The sequence below is a fragment of the Tamandua tetradactyla genome, chromosome 15 (genome assembly GCF_023851605.1).
Source record: "Tamandua tetradactyla isolate mTamTet1 chromosome 15, mTamTet1.pri, whole genome shotgun sequence".
NCBI lineage: Eukaryota > Metazoa > Chordata > Mammalia > Pilosa > Myrmecophagidae > Tamandua > Tamandua tetradactyla.
In genome coordinates, this window is record NC_135341.1 from 5,188,551 (window position 1) to 5,212,061 (window position 23,511).

Below are 23,511 nucleotides of genomic sequence, written 5' to 3' on the forward strand. Positions count from 1 at the left end.
AGGGCAGTGCAAAGAGCTGCTTTTACCTGCCCAGTTCTCCATAAAACTACTAAAAATATATATAGAGACATGTCACATCTCTGATTTTATATATATAAATATATATATATACACACACATACTCTGGTAATTTCAGATGTGTGTAGAAGTTCTAGATAAACTCATTTAATAGCCCTTTTCATGCCATTGTACTCATCTGTTACCATCAAATCTTATTTTAACAGTGGGATCTATAAAATCTTTAAAATTATTAAAGGATCCCAGACTTATAAATTTGTCAAACGTTCATCTAGAGAGTTTTAGGACAATGCAATTCATTCATTAGGCAATACCTTCTTAGTTTTGAAAAGCTGTTCTTCTTTCAGAGGAAATCCTAAGCAATCTACTATGGTGAATGGTACTCCAAAACCATCAGTTCCAATTACCAATAATCAGGGCAAAATTGGGCAGAGTGAAACCATTGTATTTATCCTGGAGGAGGATGGAACTACTGTTGCAGCATTTATAAGGTGGGAGGTGTGTGTTTTAGGCTTCCATAAAGACCATGTTACAGCAACCCAAGCCAAGGAAATTTTTATTCCAGAAGCACAAATCTGTTCCTAAGCCTATTTGGAAGAGGCTGCAGCTGCAGGCATTCTTACAAATTTTCATCTTTGATGGGACATTGGTTCCAGCTAAAGAACATAATGAGAAGAACAATCTTGGAAGTCCTTCCTATTTATTTTTTTACCTTGCACACAATGGCAGTGCATTCAGTTTGGGAACATCTACTTATACATGCAAGCTCTACAGGGTAGATACTAAGAAGTACTTTGCAGAAGGTAAACTAGGAACTGTGAAACTGGGCAAATTAACAGGACATCTGTGAATCAGTTTCCTTTGTTTGCTACTTTTCTCCTCTTCATAATATCTCTATTATGTCATCTTCAAGGAGAACAAGTTCTCAGATGCTCTAAAATAGAGGCAGTACAGGAATCATTTGAATTTTTTTTTGGTGTTTTTATTATCACTTCCTCTTTTCTTATAATAACAGACAAAATGTGAAATCCGAGTCAGGACTTTTCTCTGGGACATATGCGAGTTGAAGGCCTAGAGTTATTTTTAATGCCTCCCAAATCATCAACTTACTTAATTTATCCTTTGAATTATTTACTTATTAACTCATTAATTCATTTTTAAACAGTTGCTCAGTTCCTTCATTCATCTAACACATTCATTCATTCTTAATATTCATTCACTATTCATTCAGTGCCTGTTACATGCTTCAATATTGTATTAAGTGGAGAGAGAAAATGATGACATAAACCACACAGTCCTTGATGCCATGGGGAACTTGAAGTACAGTGGGGGAAAAAATAATCACCCCACTCAAATAAATAAATAAGTACAGTGGGGGGACAAAATAATCAAATAAACTAAGGTGTAACAACAGCATCTACTATGAAGGAGAGGTGAAGGGTCAGCACAAAAATCTATAATAGGAGTTGACCAACGTGGTCAGCGATAGATTTCCAAGGATGCAACAAAGGATTTGAACGAGAGAGTGAGAATGGGTGGGGGTTGATGAAGTGAAGACGGGGAAGGAAAAGCATTCCAGGCAGAAGGAACAGTATGTGCCAATGGAGGATCGGAAGGTGGTGAAGACAGAGAAAAGAAGGGTCAGTGTGGTTGCAGAGGAGGGAGAGAGTGGGCACCAGAAGAAATATATGACTGGAGTTGTGGACCAATAGTGGATAGCATGGGAAATTCACACGTGAAGGAGGAACAAGATTCACTTCAGCAGCTGTTCAAATGAACCTTTCCAAACCAAGTCAGCCCTTTCTCACTTTGTAGTTTATACCAAATCAGAACAAGAGCAGCAGACTCCAAAGCATTTCAGAAACTTTGCTCAATTTAGAAGTGCGGTCGATAGAGGAATAAAAATGAGTGCCAAGGGAACTGTGCTAGCCATTGTAAGCATCAGAAAAGGCTGATTTAGAAAGTGGTCTCTTCTTATTGCTTGTAGGTGCATTACTTGTTTCTCCATCAATATCTTTGGCTTAAAGATTTTTTTACCTCTGCCCCCCCCCCCCCGCCTTTATTTTTAGATTGAACATTTATGCTTGGCAAACCATAGGTTAGTTTAGTGATTTAAAAAGGCTTTTTTTTTTTTGCTTCTTTTTTCCTCTATAAAGACTCACCTATAACACTAAGCTCTGCACTGGAAAAGATAACTCCATGTTTATTCTCTGCCACACACTGATACATGCCCGCATCTGAAAGGTTCACTATTGTTATGTTGAGTGTTCCTTGCTCAATTTGAATTCTATCCTGTGAAAACAGAAAAGGAACAAAAAAACAATGACCTTCTACAGCTGAGACCTTAAGGCACTATTGCTACATGTTATATTGATGGGGCTTAAATGGGAAGAAAATAGCCATCATATAAGCAATTTACATACTGTGATCTATTTATCTGTCAACTAAATTTGTGGCAGGTCAGATGCAAAAAAATGGAACAACCGGTACATCAGTTGGTAAATGGAATTTAAATTGTAGGACTCTCTTGAGTTCTCATTGATTTAATAGTGAAACCATTCAGATTAATATCCCCTCTAAGTAAATGAATTTGAAATTTAAAATGTTTTTTTCCCCTTTATGTCTTTGTGCTAACTGGGAGCTAAAATACAACCAAATGTACTGGTTTAAATTAATTGAAAGCCCTAAAATTATAAGCAGGCAACATTTTGAAGGTTAACTGGATTGTAATCTTCTCGGATGAAACGGTGGCAAATGTTTAATATCGGTTGAGGCTTACTAAAAAAAATGTAGGCATTAATAATTTAATGCTCCCTTACTTTATTGCTGTCAGTAACAAGATTTAAGCTTCGGACCATCTGTTGGTAGCCAACTGAAGAAAGCAAAGTTAGTGTGTGGAACAGAAAACCATTCTCATTTGTCAACCTGAGGATATGCAACTTGTGTTATCAATTTCCACAAATACCAAAAGGATCTCCTCCTCCCCAGGAGGGTTGTTCTTTAAAAAAGAAAATATATAAAGAAACTCTGCTTGCTGTAGGGTTGCAATTAAACAGGGTAGACCCTTTTTACATTTTGATCAAATCTGGGCATCCATGTTCATTTTCATTAAGTAAAGGGAGAAATTGCCAATTATTTGGGTCCCTATATTCTAGCAATTTGTTTGAGTTTGGCTGTTACAATTGAGAGACTCATGGGAATGGCAGGACTCCTTGCAGTGAAAGGAGGGGGTGTATGCCAAAGGGGCTGGGGGATGCAAACCCCCTTTCTCCCTTGGTGTGCGCATTAATGCCTGGGAAGTGTGTCATGCGACAGCTTAGAGCAGCACTATCCCTTGCCAGGCCACTGGGGATGAAATCTGAGAACAGAAAACTGGCTCTCAAATTGGGCCTGAGGAACATGTTAAATTCCTGTTAACATTTGAAGTTCAGTAGGATGATACAATAAGGGTAATAAGTTGGATACAATTGTCCTTCACTCTAACACCCCCCATTCCTCCCCTCATTCAGCCAGCGTGGGGTGTGATGCAGGATCTGCGACCTCTCTTACACCACAGCATCCTATAAGCCAGGCAGCCGTCCTGCTGCTTCTCTAACCTGTGGCAACAGATGGGAAGGATGCTTTAAGGATACCATACCCTCTCTCCACTGAGCATTTTTATACCTAAACTCCCAGCTACCACTGCCTGCTTCCAGGTCTGCAGGCTGATAACTTCAGCCCCACTCATCTCTTTCAGTTTTTGTTATTTCTGTTGCATAAAGATATTTATCTTGCATTTAAATCTGTCATTACCACAGGTTTGAGGCAAAGTGGGTATTTTTATGGTGAACTTAACTGCACCCTGTTGCCCGGAAGTCACCGTGGATAGAAGAGAATAGCAGAACCACTTGCAATGGGAATTTGGATGTTGAGGGGTCACTTACTTTCCAAGTGCCTCACACTTGCCCATAGCACTCACAAATCTGTATCTTACCAAATTACATGACCCAGACCTTCCAATAATAAATCCACAGATGCTGATCTGTGAAGACCAAAGGTCTAGTATAGAAGCTCAACTGTATGAGGCTAAACAATTTATGTTCCTATTTATAACTGCATTCACTTTCAGTTTTTTTCAGTATTAATGGCATTTGGTTGATACTATTTTTGAAACAACTCACCATTTTCCTGTTTCCATAGCAATAAGGACACATTAAACACTATAGTCAATACAAGGACACAATTATCATCAATTTGCTTACCCGAGTTAACAATGGTTCACCATTTTTTAGCCACCTGTACGTAGGCTTGGGCCTTCCATTTGCTTTACATTCCCAAAAGACATTTTCTTCAATGGCCACAGAGATATCATTTATTTTTTGAATCCAATTAGGTTGAGCTATAACAGTTCAAAAAGCAAAGAAAAAGCATTCACTCAGACATTCAGTATTTTTTTTATCATATACAATCAAAGGGCAAAGTGGGCTTATAATTAAAATATCTTTTCCAGAAGTTATGCAAATTATAAGTCTCGGTAGAAGTCTGGGGACAGCTTTTAGAAGTTATCTCACCCTACACCCTATTCTGAAACTCCTTATTTTTTTGGTCCCTATTGCTGGTCATTTAATCACTAAAGGCAGAATGAATGGAACTGCCGGAACTGCCATTATCCGTAGGACAAAATGTGCCTCTACTCACCCTCCAGTATCTCATCTTCCTCTGCTATTTTTACTAGGAGGAATCCCACCCTCCCACCATCTGACACTTTTGGCTGACTTGTGTAGGCCCAGCTACATACCACATTTTCCAGATTCCTTTACAGCTAGAGGTAACCCTGTGATTAAGTTCATACTACGGTATGTGTGCAAAAGTGATAAGAGCAAATTCCAGGTTATATATACTTAAAGAAACTTGCCCTGGACTCTTCTTGTCCCTTTTCCACTGACTGGAAAACTGTAATAATTGAAACAGTCTTTGGGCTGGGAGATGGAGGCTATGAAACTAGGGTAGGAAATGCTAACCTGCCAGCCTTGCATCTTGCATGATCTTGTGAACAACAGCCTTTGACCCACCTGCCTGTCTTTGAAAAGTTATTTAAGAGAGAAATAAACTTTTTTTTATATCACTGTATTTTTGGGTCTTTGTTTACAACAGCTGAGTGTGTCTCTATCTACAACACTTTATTCTTACATGTATTGAGACAACTTTTGTGACTCCTTTCTCCTTCAAAACTATCACTATTGTTTATTATTGCCTAATTTTCTCTTGATAGACTGTTCTTCACAGGAATATGCCCCTAAGACTCAAAATCTTTCAATAAGTGCTGATTTTTCAATCTAATCCTTCTTAGGAAACTCAAGGAAGTACTTAATTCCCATATTGCGCACTGCCCTACTCTAAATCACCAGCACCAAAATTATACCACATTTCTCTTCCTTCAACTGAAGACACTTTTTTTCTTGTTGTTCTCAATGGAGAGAAAGACAATGTTAAATCCACATTCCATAAAATGTCTTCATAAATATCAAACCTTGCCTAAAGAACAACTCATAATGCTGTTAATTATGATGGTAAACATATTTAGGTAGAAGACTTTTAGCTCAAAGTCCAAGCAGAAGAGAACCCTAGCTATCATCCTGGTATGCGATCTACTCCAGGCCTTTTCTATAGGGTAATGCCTACCTATGTAAAACCAATAATCAGAGTCCATATTAGTATTTAATTAGAAGATGGCTACTCAGTATTAACATGGCTTTTGCTATCTTGACCTCAGTATCTTTGTTCATTGAGGTTTTGAATTATCTGTAATTTAACTCCAAAGAAAATTACTAGTGTTGAGTCAAAGCTATACTTCTTACCTTCTCAATAATAAACAAAACTGTTAAAAAGAAACACTCAGCAAGTCATTTAACCAGCAGAGGTCTCTAGGTCTCTGAATAGATGCTCCTTCTTCCCTTTTCCATCTATAAGCAATTTAATGCTTGCAAAGAGCAAGACACAATTCTACAAATCCTTTATTGAGGGGAATAATGCATTGCTGCATATACGAGGAAGCCAAAAGGGTCGACTTCAAAAAAAAGAGAAATAACATCAACAAGCATTAACTGGAATGAAGGGTTATAACTCTCATCCTTGAAAGAGCTGCAAGTCTGCCATTGTTCTCAATATTCTCGCTGCTCATGCAAAGGGAGTGCAAAAGGTAGGTGTCTTTCCAGTTCTCTGCTTGGGGAATTCCATGTACAATCCTGATAGAACGAATGGCAGTTGTCTGCCTGATTTCACATTCAATCCACTGAATATTCACCCCCTACAAAGTTCATGAAAACAAAGCAAATAAGAAAAGCTACTGAATTATATGTGGAATGTTCACAATTAAGCCAAACTTTTCAAAGAGAGTGACTTAAAAAACAAGGAAGGGTCAATGTAACTTGAGCAATGTCAACTTGAAATTCAGAAAGGAAACATCAAAACCGCGTGTGGAGACAGAGATTTCAATGTCACAGAGTAACTGTAACAATTTGGCGTGCTCGTTGCTTTCTTTCAAAAATATAGCAAGATGGAAGCAAAATCGTGAAATCTCAAAAAAGGAGATTGGGAAGGGGTGGGCAGGAGGACCTTGAGAGAGTTTTTAAAAGACCCTACAAAGTTCTAACTAATTAAACACTCTTGAGGGCTCATTTCTGTCAAGAATACCTATGGCAGTTATTTGTGTAGGTCAAGATTGCAGCAATGACTAATGATGGTGAGACATCATCAGATACATTATTTTTAAAAGAAAACTCATTCATAGAAACCAAATCTGGAATGATAGAAACATATTCCCCTTAAAGTGAATATGTGGATATGGGCCCATGGAGATTCAGAATGGATGAGACATAGGCCCATGTAGAAAGTCTTTATTTTTAACATGCCAGCTGCAGATCTGCAGGGCAAAGGCCCACACAGTAAAGGTTTCTGCTGCTGCTCACTCAGGTTGGATGAATTACTTCTAAGTGGGTGAGTCTTTTTTACTAGATCTGCTACTGTCCTTTATTTGATGGGAACTGTTCTTCATATCTTTTCAAAGTGTCACCTTTGGGTCACCTTGGACCTCCAAGATAGGTCCTTGGATAGCGAACAGTCCAGTTTAATGCACAATGGAAAACACAGCTTGTTCCTTTTTTTTGATGATTCATATGGGTACATTGTATTTATTGCTTAGTATCTAGGCTGTACTGCCTTGTATGACTCCGTGTTTAAATGAACAGGTTGGCTGAGTCCTATTATTTCAGAAGAATGTTATCTCTAAATACCTTATTTAGTAATATATTTAGATCCCCCATTTTTAAAACCAAAACACCCATTTTGGTTTTTCATATTTTTCAAAGGTTGACACAGACAAATCCTTCCTCTCAGACATTCTAAGTCTTGTTCTTAAGCTATAAATTCAAATATAAGGTTAAATGTTGGTGCTGGGATTTGACCCTGGAACCCTGTTACCTTCTGGGATAGAGGAACAATCTCTTTATTTCAATCTTTTGTTCAGTAACTGCCAGAAATGACCCAAATCGATGTTTGTGTATTCGAGCCTCTGGAACAATACAAGCTTCTTATCTAATAATAATTTATACTACAGACAGATGTAATTTGAACTCAGAGGGTCAAACAATTCTCAGAGGTATAGGGCTCTCCAATTTTTCAAAAAAACAGAAATTTTGAACAGAAAGAAACACCACTTTGGGCCTTAGACCTTGAAATGAAAAAATCTAAAAGAAACAGTATGATGACCAAAGCAATTTATATTACTCTTACAGAGATGACCTGCTGCCATTCAAAACTATTTCTGGTCGCTTACAAAATCTTGGAGATGATGAATCATTGCCAGGGAATGCAGAAATTTGACAAAAACTGTTTAAGTATTTTACTTGTAGTAAAGCTTTTTGGGCCTGAAGATTCTTGGTTTCAGTTTAAAAACCATATAGATGCTTCTCAAATCTTTATTTCCAGCCCGGGATTTTAATACTATTGACAGAATCACTGAGATATTATATATAGTATGTATATGTATTTTTACCTCAAATCCAATTTTCCCTTACTGGTAATAGCATTATTCATTTTCCAACCTGATCGTAGAGTTTTCTAATTTATTGTTACAGTCTTCCTAAACTCCAAACTTCCAATTTACAGACATCATTTGAAGGAAGGACCTGCATTACAAGAAATATTCACATTGCCTCCTGGGGTAGGGTCCAACTTTCTACTGTGTTCATCCCTGATCAACACCACTCTTCATTTTAGGCTCAAATACACTCCCCACACAACACCAGTTCTCATACCAATAAGAGTTTTCAAAATGTGTTCCACAAAGCTGTGAGTATTCTTGGAAGGTGCCTCCTTCAACTACAGCAGCCACACTTTGTTTTAAATATTGAGAATTGCATATAAAAAAAATTACTTGGTGATTAAACATACATGCACTTTGAAAACTATTAAACCAAAGCATCTAAATCTTCTCTTATTGTGAAGAAGCCTGGAGATTGAAAGCTTAACTGTTCTCCTTTGAATTGAGGGGAGGGAGAGCTTCTTATTTGAATATGCTATACCTTTAGACTGCTTCTTGAATCAACTGAATTCAATATTCTCCAGGTTTTTCTGCTAATTTCTGCTTCACTCAGACTATTCTATTTGGTTGCCTCATCTCTATCTAAGTTACACCTCACTTTTGTTTTTGGCAATGACAGAGGATGTCATTAGGCCAACCCTTTCTCAGATAATAATGACAAACTCTGGATAAAATGTAAAAACCAAGGATTGGAAGGCACTAGCAAGCAACTAAATGCAGGCATATTTCTATTAATAGGGATTCTTCAATACATAAAACAATTAATTGTAGGACATAACCTGTGAATGAGATAATGGATAAGATGTGTGAGTGTGCTTTGCATGCTGTAATTGTTACATAAATTTAGAGAACATTATCATTACCTCATGTCTTTCACCTAATATTTAAAGTCCTTTGTCATCTGGTCCCACTTAATTCTCTAACTTTCTGACTATACCCAGTGAGCCCATAGCTCCTGTCAAATAAGGATCTTTGTCCTCAAATACAAATAAGCTAGTTCCTGCCTTCATGCCTTTGTTCATAGCATCTTGCCTTTCAGATGGAATGTCCCCCTCTTCTTCTTTCCCTAACCAGTCTTTCCTCTGCTGTACCACCCCCTCCAGGAAGCCTTCTCTGATCTGCCAATTGCAGTCTCCCTGAAGGTGTAAGAGCTTTGGGCACAGACAGCATCCGCATTTTGTCATTATTTGTATTGCTTCTTTATGATTTGGTTTAACTCATTTATTGTTAATCAATTTCTAAAAGCACACGTTTTTCTCTTTGCTACCCAGAAGTCTGCAGTCAATTTAGAATTTTATAAATGAGTATGGGGGTATAAACAGTTGGAATTCAGCAATATTTTCATAAAAAAAAAAGACCTTAAGATAGTTCACTCGGCCCAATTCTAGCCAGATAAAGGAGCTGTTACTCTAGTCTACCTGCATTTCTTTATCTTTTTTTATCCACCACTCAGTGACTCCCTAGTATTTCTCTGAATTTGCTCTTACTGGGTTGCCCTTGTTCCCATCCACCTACAGCCCCAAATATTACATGGATGCTAATTTTAGGCCACCTTATTAGCATCACCTAATGTGCATTATTTTAAAACCTCCTGACAATGCAGAAGATAAGTGGAACTATTCCTGTTCTATAGAAGAGGTTCGGAGACATTAAGGTCCGATTAAGTAAGTTAGGATGGACACATAGCCCTGCTTGGTCCAAGGTCTGTACTTTATTTACAGGCTCTCAAAACATGTCTAACCCGCCCAGCGGTGACGGGAGTACTCCCGTGGACTGTTCTTAAACGCTTTGTCTAAGGACCACTGGGGGTCCCCAAGTACCCTTCAGGGAGCCCCTGAAATCCTCCCTTTTCCAAATACATATCTGCATGAGACTATTTTCTTCATATATTCAACTAAATCAACATACCATGACAAATAGCATACAGAAGCAGAAACAAGAATCTTGCTTTCTTCTATTAAGTTAGACATTAAATAAATTCCTATATATATATATAAAAGAAGCCACTTTTCTCATTAAGTCTTATTTTTTGGGGGGAAGACTCTGGTTAATATTCTTATTTTGTTGTTATTTGTTATTATGTTGCTATACACTAGTTGTATTACTGCCATTTAAAAACAAATTATTATCTAAATATTTTTAGAATTTCAGTGTAATTTTGAGTATGATGTAGATATATAGATATAGATAGACAGACAGACAGACAGATAGATATAACACACAAACAAAAGCTCTTTGGTATAGTCAAAAATTTGGGGGGGTGAAAATGTTCGAGAATCATTGCTCTATATGTTCTATATGATCATAGAAACTTCCAGAAAAGAGAATTCAGGTAAGTAAAACTTGCTATAAGTAAATTTAACCAATAACCCTTGATTATCAATTGTAACAATTACATTCTGCCTTCTGTGGAGAGGGAGAGGGACCTGAATTGCATTTCGTTAAATTTTTCTTTATGTGACTTTTTCTTCCCTGGCTTGAAGTTTCTCATAGTGTGAAGATTTTATTTCCCATCCATGTATTACCTCCTGCAGACCATTATTCACAATATGTTCTCAATGTGCACTTCTTGAAAAATTACAGCAACCCACCTTACTGGTGCTACCAGAAGAGGAGAAAGAAACAAAAATTGCACTTTAAGCAACATCCAGGGAAATTCTAAGGTCTCAATATCAGTTCTGTCTAGGACAATTAAGTCATGCTATTGTTTTACTATGAAATTACCTTATTTGCTGTGTTCATTTTTTGGTCACTCTGTCCTTTAAGCCACTTTGCAGAGATGAATTATTATCTAGCAATCACATATACACAGCATAACCATGGGGGAAATTAGTATGCTGTGCTGTAAGATGCTTTTGTATTCACTCACTGATGACCTTAGAGATACTGAAATACCATTTGCACTGACAATGAGCCCACAGTTTGCCTGTAGATAAAGGACTATAGCATATAAGGTCTAGACATACAGCCATAGATGTAATTTGGGAAAAAAAAGCCCTTTCAGATCTAATAATCAGGTGATTAATTTAGGGAATTGGAAGTGAAAAAGACAATTGTTCATGTGAATGTTTTCATTTATGAGATTGGGTGTGAAAAATATACAGAATTTTTTCTGGATGATTGATGGATTTTTCTCCTTACCTATATTATTAAAATGTTTTATTGTCTGGAAAAGTAACACACATAGCAGAGCAAAAATCAGTTCTAATCCTAGTTCTGATTCCCATTCATCGCATGACCTTGGGTACTGTTACTATATTCCCCATTTCCTAATGATCACGATGGTGTTACTCTCTTAACACTTATTACATACAGGGAAAATTGGACAAAAGGCATATAACTTCAGTTTCTTTTAGTTCACACTTCATTCATCTATAATTCCATTTGTCTATTTGCGCAAAAAGGAAGCGTCTATACAGGCACAATGAAGTGGAAAGATGAGTAATTATCAAGTGAATTAAATCCATTTTATACTCCCCTCTTCTCTTTTCAAAGATAATTATCTCACTACCCTCATTCTACTTTGTCTATGTAGACTGGCTACAACATCTGATGTGATAGCAAGATATCAGCTTTCCAGAGAAAAGTACCTTTACTTGTGTGCAATTTAATATTCAGCTTCATTATACCAGTTGGAAACAGCATAGTATAGAGCAGTGGTTCTCAAAGCTTGGTCCCTAGACAAGCAGCATCAACAACACTTGAAAACTTATTAGAAATGAAAATTCTTGCCACCCGCCCCACCCCAACCCTACGGCCACTGATTCAGAAACTCTGGGTAGAGGGCTCTGTATTTTAATGATTTCCAAGTGATTCTGATGCACCCTGAAGTTTGAGAGCCACTAACACGAAGAAAAAACTTGGAATTGGCAGTCTAGCTCTGATTCTTACTAGCTGTGTAAACTTAAGTCATTTACTCAATGTCTCTGGGAATCTGTAAACTGGATACGTGCAGGAATTAAATAAGAATGCCCTGTTGGTTACACTACAAAATGTATCTCATAACTCAACACCTCTTTTCCTAACTTGAGTCCAAGTTGCCAACACATCTCATCTAGATGGTGGCAATAACCTCTAAGTGGGTTGCCCTGCTTTTGTTCTTGGTTCCCTATAATCTATGTAGCACAGAGCTACCTGAGTGGTCTTTTATAAGCCTTAACAGGTTGTCTCACTCTCTTGCTTGAAACCCTTAAATGACATTCCATTACACTCAGAATAAAACCCAAACCAAGTAGCTGACTTGCAAAGTACTGTATAATCTGGTACCCTCTGATGTTTCTAACCCAGTCTGCTACTTTTACTCTTGCTAAGACAGAGCTACACTGACTTCCTTGCTCCTCCTCAAACACATCTAGAAGTTCCTGCTCCTGGACTTTTGCACTTTAACTTCTATTTGGAAGGTCCTTCCCCTTGGGGTGTTGGCTCCTTCTCATCCTTCAAGTCTTGTTTCAGTCCCATTCTCAGACAAGTCTTTCCTGACCACTTTGTCATATGTAGCCCTGTTTTCAATAGTCTCATCCTCCTAGTCTTCTTCATAATTCTAACAAGAATATGAAAATTTCTAGTTCATCTATTTGTTTAATAGTATATTGTGTGTTAACCTCCAGTAGAATATAGGCTCTACGAGGGCAGGAATTTTGTCTGCCATGCGATAGATAATGAAAAGTATTTGTCAAACAAATGAAAGTTGTGTTTGGAAAATTTCAACCTTCAGTAACAAGTTTTTAAGAAGTTTTTCATGATGAAAAAATGCATGAAACTGTAAATTACAACTAGACCACATGGGTCAAACAGAGGTCACGGCAAAAACAAATTGGAGAAATGGGATACGGTAAAAATGTTCTAAACCTAAAAACCACTGAGAGTATGGGATCCCACCATTCTGAAGAGTGGGAGACAGGGTGCAATGGAATGCCAAGAAAGCCTTGAGAGGAAGGTCCGATGGTCTTAGCGTAGGAAGGAAAAAATTGCTATTTTGTCAAGTCAGAAACAGGAGTTAGAATATTTGTCGTTTTTGAATGGGAAGTTGATGAATGAACTGTATCAATCTGGAACCAAAAAAAAAAAGAGAAGCAGGTTTCTAAATTCAAACTCAAATAGTTTCTAATCCCAGAGCTCAGCATACCTTAATGATGTAAGAAATTCTCGTTTTTCTACAAGAGACAAACTGTTCATGGACCGGTGACTGAGGCTACTTTCTCCTCTTTGTGATCTACACGGTGATTTTAATTATAATAACTCATTTAAATTGGAGACTGAGGCAGGTGGCTATTAGGAACAGAGCACTGGGAAAACCCAATGGAGACTACAAACAAGAGAAAAAAATGACAGCCTCACATTTATATATAATTAAGCTCTCCTGTGACAATGAAAACAATTCAATAATTTCTGTTACTGATATGCTAGTTGAGAAAAAACAAAAGAATAAACAGAGATGGAACAGCCAAAAGCCTTGAATCTGACAGGTTTCTAACCCCAGGGGTGGTTGACAACTGAGGTAAAGCTAAGTTATCTTCAGAAAGCAGGCAAATTTCATTCTGCTCTTTTCCCCATGCATGGCTGCAGACAACTTCATTTAAAAGAGAAACACTGTTAGAACCTGATTTCCATCTCCAAGGCAGGATCCCAGAAAAAAACAAAAAAACACATTTCAATGCACAAGGCTGGGGGCCAGTGACAAGGTTAATCCTCTGTTAACTATAACTCTGTAGTATTCTTTTTCCAGGACAGGAAACCTCTGACCCACTAGAAAGTACTTGACTAGCTATGCCATCCTCTAATTAGAAAAATTCTTATCTTTTTAACATACTGAAAACAGGTAGTTCATTTAAAGAAAATTATGAAAGTGAAAATGACCTTATCCTATTATTTGAGGAACTCAAATAACATTTAAGAATAACCTTCACTGAATTCAGACTACTCAAATAAGAACGAAAATAGAAAACATTAGCCAATTACCTTAATATTTCAGGATGTCTCTATCTGGCATATGAGAAATAATTACCACAATGGTGGGAAAAAATAAACTGTAAAGAGTTAAAAACAATTGCAATGGGCATCTCACTGAATAAAATCTGTAACCCTCAGTCTTATGTTTGTTCCAATCAATTAACTGTGGTGTCTTTTGCTTTTCAACCAATCAAATAATGTATCAACTACTGCAGTTTTTAAAAAAGCAAAGATGAAATGCCATGTCTGTCATTTGGATTGAATAGAGTTAGTCCTTAACTATTCTTGAGGAAAGATGAGTAATTAAGGAGAAGTGACGATTTTCCAAACAACAGTTGTCCAGCTCATCATGGTGTTACTTCTAACACCGACGCTGCTCTCCTGTCACACTGCTCCATCAGAGCTACGCAAGTCAAAAATGTTAAGGAAGTGTTGCGTGGCAGGCGGTGGTCAGTAGAGGCTGGCTCACTTTGGAATCTCTGCCCACTTTCCAAACATGTTTTTAACAAGTCTTACATGACTGCTGAAGAAAATTCTTTGGCCATATGTTAGAACCTAAATGTTTTGGTACTAGAATTGGTACCAAAGAAGAAAGAGACTTCTGTGGTATCGGTTATTGTAAGAAATAAGATCACTGAAAGCTTTTGATACAACTGGCCCTTACAGAACTCCTCTCATCATTTAAGCATGCATTGTTGTCCTTTTCAACCATGCTTGAATATTTATCAATCTATAATGTTTATTTTCTAGACCCCAGACAGATGGGATTTAGGCATGTTCCAGTTTGGTAGAATTCAGTTTGCTTTCAAAAGGCCTATCCAGTGAAACCCTTTTCTGGATTTCAAATCAATACCCTAACAGGGTTTCCAAGATAGGCCTGATTGCAGACCACGTGCTGGAGGGTTTACATTTTTGTTATGTTTGGATCAATGCCGATGATTTGATTGGAACAGGAGCAGCTGCACATGAAACATCTTTGGGGTGAGAAAGATTTGTCATGCTCTATTTTGATAAGAACTAAATCAGGACAGTGTGCGTTTTGAAATGTTCATGGTACCACATAAAATTGCTGCTAAATAGGAATGATTACAAAGGATTAATGCTAGCCCCAAATGAAAATTCTAATGAATGAAAACACAGAGCTTGAAAAAATAAATCAGGAGCAGGAATAAAAAAAGTTCCCTATGTCATGTTTGCAGTTTGAAAGAAGGAGGAAAATAGGTTCCTTTGCAAGTGTGTTCACACTAATATTCATTCTCTAAACACATCAGGCTAATTTCTTCCTCCTGCTCAGTCAACATCCTTGCCACCCCCCTCACACCCGACACCCAGAATCATCCAGGGAATGCTAATTATGCAGCAAACCAGGTGTTTCATACAACCCTAGTCTACGCAATCCTTCTAAAAAAGCCTTAATTCAAGCGCCCAGTTTATGATTTTTAATACAAAGAAGTTCCGTAGCGCTACAAATGATAAATATGAACCACAGACTTACCATAAAAAGTCAATTGCCCCCTTGCTACATTTTTTCCTCTTGAATTTTCAGCCACACATTCATATAAACCAGCATCCTCCTGCTGAAAATTGGGGATTTCAAGAATTCCATTTGACTTGTGTCTTCTGGCTTTCCTTGCTATTGGCTTTCCATCAGCTCGTCGCCAGATAATAGTTGGCACTGGACTGATAGCAAGAATAAAAAAGGCGGGAATCAAGATAGAGAATAATGCTCCTTCTATCCGAACCTATACTCCTAATGACCTCTTCCTTCTTCATTCTAAAACATGTAAGCTTGCACTAGACAGCATTCCCCAAACCTCACCACTTTCTCATCACTATTATGATTTTAACCATATCCATATCTCCTGCATTCGCTAGAGTACTGAGTGTTTTCTTAAAATCAAATAACTATTATTTTATCTTAAATAAGTACCCTATCTCTTCTATAATACTATCTCTGAAGTAGATGTAGATTTTACATGCTTTCTATATTTTTCTAATACATATACTAAAATAAAAATGTTCACAGATGGTGGATTAAAGATGGCTGCAAATCTTTTTGCTGTGTCTCCAGTGAGATGGTGGCTATGTCCTGTCACCCTTGGACCTGAGTGGTTCTGACTACTCCGACTAATAAAATAAGGCAAAAGTGATGTTATGCCAGTTTCCAGGTCCAGGCCTTAAGAACGGGCATTTTCTACTTTCCGTGTCTTAAAACACTCTTTCCGGGAGGCCCAAGCCACCCTTTAAGGAGGCTGAATACCTTGAACCTGCCGTGCAGGAGGGACCCCACACGTGGCTCTCCTGTTGACAATCCCAACGAGCCCAGCCTTTCAGCATCCCCTCCAAGACACTAAAACTGTGAGCGAGACAATCTTATTCAGCCCAGCTCTTCCACCAGCTGAATACCGCTGAAAGAGCTCAGCTGATATCATTGAGAGCAAAAGAACCATCCAGCAAAGCCTGCACAAATTCTTGATCTTCCAAACTGCGAGAGATAATAAAATGTTGGTTGTATTAGGCTGCTAAATTTCTTTTGCAGTGACAGATAACAGAAATAATATGCTGTGAAAGTTCTTCTTATGTACCAACAATGTAAGTATCCTATTTTGAGAAAGACCTAAATAATGAAGAAATGATAGTAGAAATAAGCACATAAAAATCTTGGAGCTAGAACCCTAATTGTTGACATGGAGGAAATACTTATTCTATTTGTTTTGAACAACATGGCTGGTTTCCAATTGTTATTTATATTGAAAACCCTACCAACTTAGAGCAGTCCATTAGGAGGGCTAGTAATTGGAAGCCCCCTGCCCCCCAACTGATTTGGGGAGAATTTACTTAAAATGTGAGATAAAGAGGGCAGCAATCTGCAGGTCTTTATGTACTCTCAAGGCATCTATCATCCTACAGCCGTATACGTTCGAACAAAACTTAAATTGTAAGGAGGCCAACACTGAATCTGAAAATCAATGCTTTAGTGAGATAACCACTGCTTTTAAGACTGCAGCGTCCTGGCAAGGGGTACAATTATTTACTTACTTATTTCCCACAAAACTCATGCAGAGAAGTAATTAGACTAAAGACATGCTAATCTTCTCTGGAAAGTCTGAGATGGTATTTAAAAAATTAAAACCATCAACTCTACTATACTTGTTCTGAAAGTATTTTTTGTTAGATAGTCACTAGCTCAAAATGCATTAACGGTTCTATGAAAAGTGCATTATGGGTGTCTACATTTGATGAGATATACACTTAATATGTGCCTTTAAAAATAACTGTAGCTTAGATCTAGTCTTTCTGCTCTTAAGTGGGTGATGATGATGTATTCCAGCAGCTGGATGTGCATACCCAAACATTTCTGTGTAAGACTGGAGATGCTCAATTTGGATCTTTTGTTTTTATTCTAGTGCCATTCAAGCAATGTGAATAGAGTTTAATTCATAGCTCTCTTTGAAGTGTGAACAACATGAACCTTGCAGATTCACCAAATATACACCTAATATACTTAAATTATCCTGTTACCTGCTTTTACCTTTTTCTGTACTACTCTCCCTCATAAGTCAGGTTAGATTTTATTTCCTTGGGTTATTGCTATTGTGCAAAATCTTTTTCATGTTGAGGTCTGTATAATTTTTATGCATTTGAAGGAAGAGACAATGCCATTTAACACTCTGAAGTAGCTAATTTGACCTACTTTAACATTTTGAATGTTTACTGTTAAACAATATAGATTTGTTTTAGGTAAAAAGAAAAATTCTTTTCCCAATTAAAAAAAATATTTTATATACATTTAACAACTTTCATTATTTACATTTTGAATTTGAATTTTTAATTTTTACACTATATAATTCTATTTACAAAATCAATGTATACTCAATGCAAAAATTTCAGAAACATGGAAAAGCACAAAGGATCCAGAAATAATTACTGCAATTATTTTGGCATTTTCCTTCTTGTAGTATCTTTTATGTGCATGCATACATATACTTCAAAATAAAAAATGAGCATATCATACTGTTTGGCGATCTATTTTAATTCTCTTAGCAATATATCATGGGGATTTTCTATCTTACATGATGTTTTATAACTTAATTTTTAACATTTGTATAGTGCCCAATCCTGAAGCTGTATCCTAATTTATTCATTGTGGTAACATTTTCAGAACATAACAAATTACCACTACATTTTACAGTAGCAAAATAAAGACACCAAGGCAGCTTATATCACCATGACTTAAAAATACAGGGAAATCAAAATAAGTTTTCTTTTAGAGCTGAAAACATAATGAAGAAAAGATATCTTTCTTCTATGGTTGCTGTAAAACAGAAAAATGTTAAGAAATATATTATATGTTGACACAGGCTTTGGGCAAGAGTTATTGTGGCTTTAGTCAGCATTTAGACACAGGAAGAAGACAAGGAATTAGCAATGGGTTACCTGGATAGATGGGAGTGGGAAAGTGGAAGGAAATGGGCCATTAAAATTCCTATGCATACTAAAAATTCTTCTTTCAGATAATGGCTTATTGATGACAAACATTTTGTGCTGATTACTGGCAAATAAGAATTTCCAACCAATCTGCATTTCATTTTCTTTATGCTCTCTGAAAGATACTCCATGGAAAAGTTAACTGGATTCCAATAGGCTTATCTACCAACCGAAAAATAAGGTTGCCAATAATTTTCAGGAAAATAGATATAATCTTAGCAAATATCAGGTCTCTCCTATCTCTAGCCAGAGCAGAAGGAAATTCAAAGGACAGAGAAGAGACTGGCAATTTAAAAAGAAATTTGGGGAGTCTGATGCATCTTCTCTAGACTGGGACCAGAATGAAAGTCCATATTTTCCCAAATAGTCAGCTTGACTGTACCTCAAATGAAGGCCATTGTTTGTCTGTCATTCCAGGTTAGAAAGTGTGCATGTTACAGGCCACAATAATTGAACAGTATACTTTTTTTCAGAATTGCCCATTCTCTTCTCCTTTGTGGCCATGTCAATTGCGGCAGCCTAATCCTCTTTGTGCCATTACATGTCGCCTCTCCTTGGCGAGAGGGCAAAATCAAAGATGCATATGCAGAATTACAAAGAGAAAGCCCTGACTTGATTTTCAGTCACCTCAGAAACACTGCTGCGAACAGTGCAAAGGAAATTCTATACGTGGCCAAGCTGAGGGGAGGAAGAGGAGAAGAGAAACCAGAACTTACTTTCCCAAAGCAAAGCATTCCAGCTTTACCGTCGTTCCTTTTGCAGTCGGGACTGTTTCTGGGAACTGTACTTCTATTTTTGGCTCATATTCTCCCATCACCCCTGTGAATAAACAAAGGAGTTAGTCTTGGAGATTCTTTTAAAACATGCAGAAGGGTTTTCTGTTAATGTAGCATGCTCCTATACATCATTATGTGCACAATTAATTCCTTTATTTAAAACAGGTCCTATCTCCAACAGCCGTGAATTGTGGCTGTTCTCCCAGTTATTGCTAGAGGAAAATTTGTATTGCAGTGCCACACCATCTGCCTAGAATTACATTCCCCATGCTTACAACTTCGCCACTGAAAAAGTTTTTGTTTTTTGTTCAAGTAGTCATGGGAATTTTTAAGGGAGAAGGGTAAAGTGCTAGACACCAGGAACATCAAATAAATTACCTTTTTAGAAACATACTGCAGAGAAATTTAAAATATTTTTTAAATACTTGCCTGTTTAATTGTGTCTATATAAGATAGAAAATTACTTGAGTAATCAGTTTGTGGCTGCAAGTTTTACTTTGTCTTTCATTTCCAAGTCCATACGAATTAACTGGAAATTGGTATATGCCAGGTTACATCAAATGTTTGTATTTGTGTTATATTCCGAACCAATGAAAAAGGAGTAATAAATAGGAAGTGATTACAGAAAACACCCTTAAAATAGAGCTACCTTGCAATGGCATATTACCTTGAAGGCCATAGTCTCCCACTTTTCCCATATCCTGGAAAATGACTGCTCATATAGCTGAGGTAAAAGAGCCAACAAAACAAAACAAAAAAAACACTCCATGTTTTATCATTAATACTTACCAATTCTTATCAATACATTCTTGGCCCTGCCTACCACTGCTCAATTTTTGGTCATTTTTCCATGGTCTGATTCAACTGTGCTAATATAAAATTTGGACTTCTCTAACAAAAACTCATAAAACTCTCCATTTCATCTTTCCTTTAGGCTTCCCAGAGTCAGAAGATAAAGAGATGGAAGGATTCAGAAGAAAAAGGTACAAATAAGGCATGGACTGGACAGGTACAATAACTCATTTTGCAGAGGAGGCTCTTTCCTTCTTTGGTTTTAGAGTTTGAGAAGCATCAAGGAGATCTCCTCAATTGGAAAAAAAGTCAAACCTATGTATAGGATAACCTACAATCTAGTTAGGTTTGCTAGGAGTTATGTCCTCAAAGTACAAACTTGACCATAGTTCTTTGTTGTTGTTGTTGTTGTTGTTTTGTAGAATTACAGGGAGTGCTGCATTTGGAAATGACCTTTGGTAGGTTGAATTATGGATCCCCCCAAAAACACATTCTTAATCTTAGCCCATGTCCCTGTCAGTGTGAACCCACTGTAAATAGAACCTTTAAAAGTTAAGGTGTACTGAACTGAACCAGTTCTGCACTCCTGGAGACTATAAAGAAAAAGCCACAAGGAGGAGCTAGACGCCAGAAGTAGTGGAAAGCAGAGGAGCATGGAGAAAGAAGACGACGTGGCCAGGTGACGGGAAGGCCAAGAAGCCCCGAGGATTGCGGCAAGCAGGCACTAGAATAAAGTACTGATCCTGGAGAAAATTAAGCCTTTGGAACTGTGAGACAATAAATATCCCTTGATTAAGCCAACCCACTGTGTGGTATTTGTGATAGCTGCTCAGGCAACTAGGACGGGACCTTTGAGATAATTTAGTTCAGCATTCTTAATCCTGACATCCATGGGTGCATGCTTTTCTAAAGACAGGCTCCATCACCAGCAACCTATTCTTGAAAGCATGCTTAGCCCTCAAAAGGTTAAATCTCAACTATAACCTCTCCCTATTTCACAATCAAGTTGTACTCTCAGGTTAAACAGCTAGTCTTCAGTCCCATAAAAATAGTGTTCAAGGGTCCACTCAGGCCCCTGACTCCTTTACTTTATCCCTACCTGTGCAATGAATACAATTATAAAACTAGATTAAAATATATGATATTCATGCTTAGCAAGTTCAGATACAAAACCATTCCCCTGTCTTTGACTAATCTCTGCCCTCTGAGTTCTCTTTCATCTAAGTATGGTTTGCCTTCCTTTGAGCATTTGCCACAAAGCTGGACCAGTTAAGAAGTAGCACCTACCAGCGATAGTGTTTAGACAGCTGCTGAATTTGCTAACAAACAGCTTGTACTGTTGAATCATCATCCCATAAATATCAGTAGTCTGACTCTGAGAGCACTGAGCAAGTTAACACCCTTACTGTGGTATATGTGGCTGTATACTCTGAGAGCAGTGTTAATTAAAAAAAGAATTACTTTGAGAGAAAGAGGTTTTAATCCTCTCTGAAATCAAGACAAACTGCATTGCAGAATATAATGTATTGGAGGGAGAGGAGACAGAAAGGTTAAAATTCAAGAGATAAGGACATCTTGCAAGTGATCAGATTTTTTCCCCTGCCTCCCTTTTTTTATACATGTTACATATAAGTTTGTGGTTCCTTAATCCGGCTATGAAAGATACGCCAAGGAACAAACATGTCTCACATAACATTGTTCTGAGCTACTGAAATATCACTGGCAATGCAGAGACTCAGTGTCCGAAATCCCTTGGCCTGTTATCTCCTCCTGCTCACATCCTACCTCTTAAGGCCCCGTTTCCTACTCCCTTTCCCTCTCCTTTGGACTCCTCATACTCTAGTCCATGGCGGTCTTTAAATGATAAGAAAATATCAAAGACTCTTTGCCCCAGTTCCCGTTGCTCCCCGTGACCTTATTTTAAAACAAGTTTATTGAGGTACATTTTACGTACTACAAAATTCATCACTGTGAAGTGTACAAGTGAATGATCTTTAGTAAATTTACCAAACTGTTCAACCATCTGATAATCCAGTTTTAGAAAATTTTCATCATGCCACCAAGATCCCTCACGGCAATTTACAGTTAACCCCTGTTACCTGTTTTAGCTCCAGGCAAATACTAAACTATTTTCTATCTCTATAGATTTTCCTTTTCTGGATAGTTCATTTAAATGGAATCATACAATATGTGGTCTTTTGTGTCGAGCTTCTTTTACTTAGCGTAATGTTTTTCAGGTTCATCAATGTTCAGCCTGCATCGGCAGGTCATCATTCTTTTTTTATTGCTGAATAACATTTCATTGTATAGATATGCTGCATTTTGTTTATCTTTTCACTGGTGGAAAGATATTTAGGTTGTTTCCACTTTTTGGCTAAGATGCTTCTATGATAATTGCAGGCAAGGCTTTGTGTGGACATACATTTCAATTTCTCTTGTGTTCCCAATGAACTTTCCATTGATGACTTTTTCTCTTGCTCACGTGTCAGCTCAAATGATGCCTCCCTCAGAGAAGGAGGCTCACTCTGCCAAAAATGGGTCCCTACTATTGTTCTCCATTAACATTTTTCTTCCTTTCTGTTCACTGCAATTTGTTAATTCTCTTGCTTGCTCATGTTTTTAGTGTCTGTCTTCCATCTAGATTGTAAAATAAATGATATCGAGTAATGTATCTGTCTTTTTCATAGCTTTATTATAGCTTCTACTGCAGTCTTTTCACTTAATAGGTGCTCAGTAAATAATGACTAACATAAAGCATTTTACATATCAATTTCTGGGCTCTCCTTGAATAGCATTACTGTTTTATATCACCTTCATAGCTATTCATATATATGTCATCTCTTCTGCTGTATTTTCACGTACTTGAGGGATGGAAATCCTTCTGACTTTTTCCTGTTATCTCTCAAAATCCTAATTCATGACCCAGTGAATGTGATGAGTAGGAATTTGTAAGGGAGGAAATGATATAGGATTTGATGCTCTCACTCATGATAGCCATTAAGTCAAACACATACTTCTTTCCAGGTACGGAAGTCAGCTTTTAAGTATCACTGAGGCTTCTAGCGTGTGTTCTTTGACTTAAGATCATCTTTCACTAACGTGACTTTTGTAGGTTTCTGTATGTGTTCATACTGAGTGATTTCTGGGTTGATACACAATGATCTAATGGTCCTATATTTACGACTGAAGCAGTATATCAGAGGAATCAGTAATAATACAGATTGATCTGTATTTATGGCAGTGGTTACAGAATGTACACACATGGATCAGAGATAGAATGTATGGTTTTCACTGCTGTTTAAAGAATTTTCATGTTTATAAAGATTGTCGTAATATGAAAATAATAAAAAATGAAGGAAACAATTTTCTTCAACTATATTATGAACATTTTTTTTTTTGGAACACCTG

General features: G+C 37.3%; 1 protein-coding gene across 1 annotated transcript in view; it reads right to left on the reverse strand.

The window, feature by feature from the left end:
- The window catches only part of CNTN4 (contactin 4), an 831,113-nt gene that overhangs the window by 173,494 nt on the left and 634,108 nt on the right, over positions 1-23,511 (reverse strand). Inside the window, exons 8-11 of the mRNA XM_077130352.1 lie at positions 19,252-19,354; positions 15,543-15,727; positions 4,260-4,396; positions 2,181-2,310 (exon numbers count right to left, since the gene is read on the reverse strand). Of these exons, the coding sequence (XP_076986467.1) occupies positions 2,181-2,310; positions 4,260-4,396; positions 15,543-15,727; positions 19,252-19,354 (555 nt within the window). The remainder of the gene's footprint in view (positions 1-2,180; positions 2,311-4,259; positions 4,397-15,542; positions 15,728-19,251; positions 19,355-23,511) is intronic.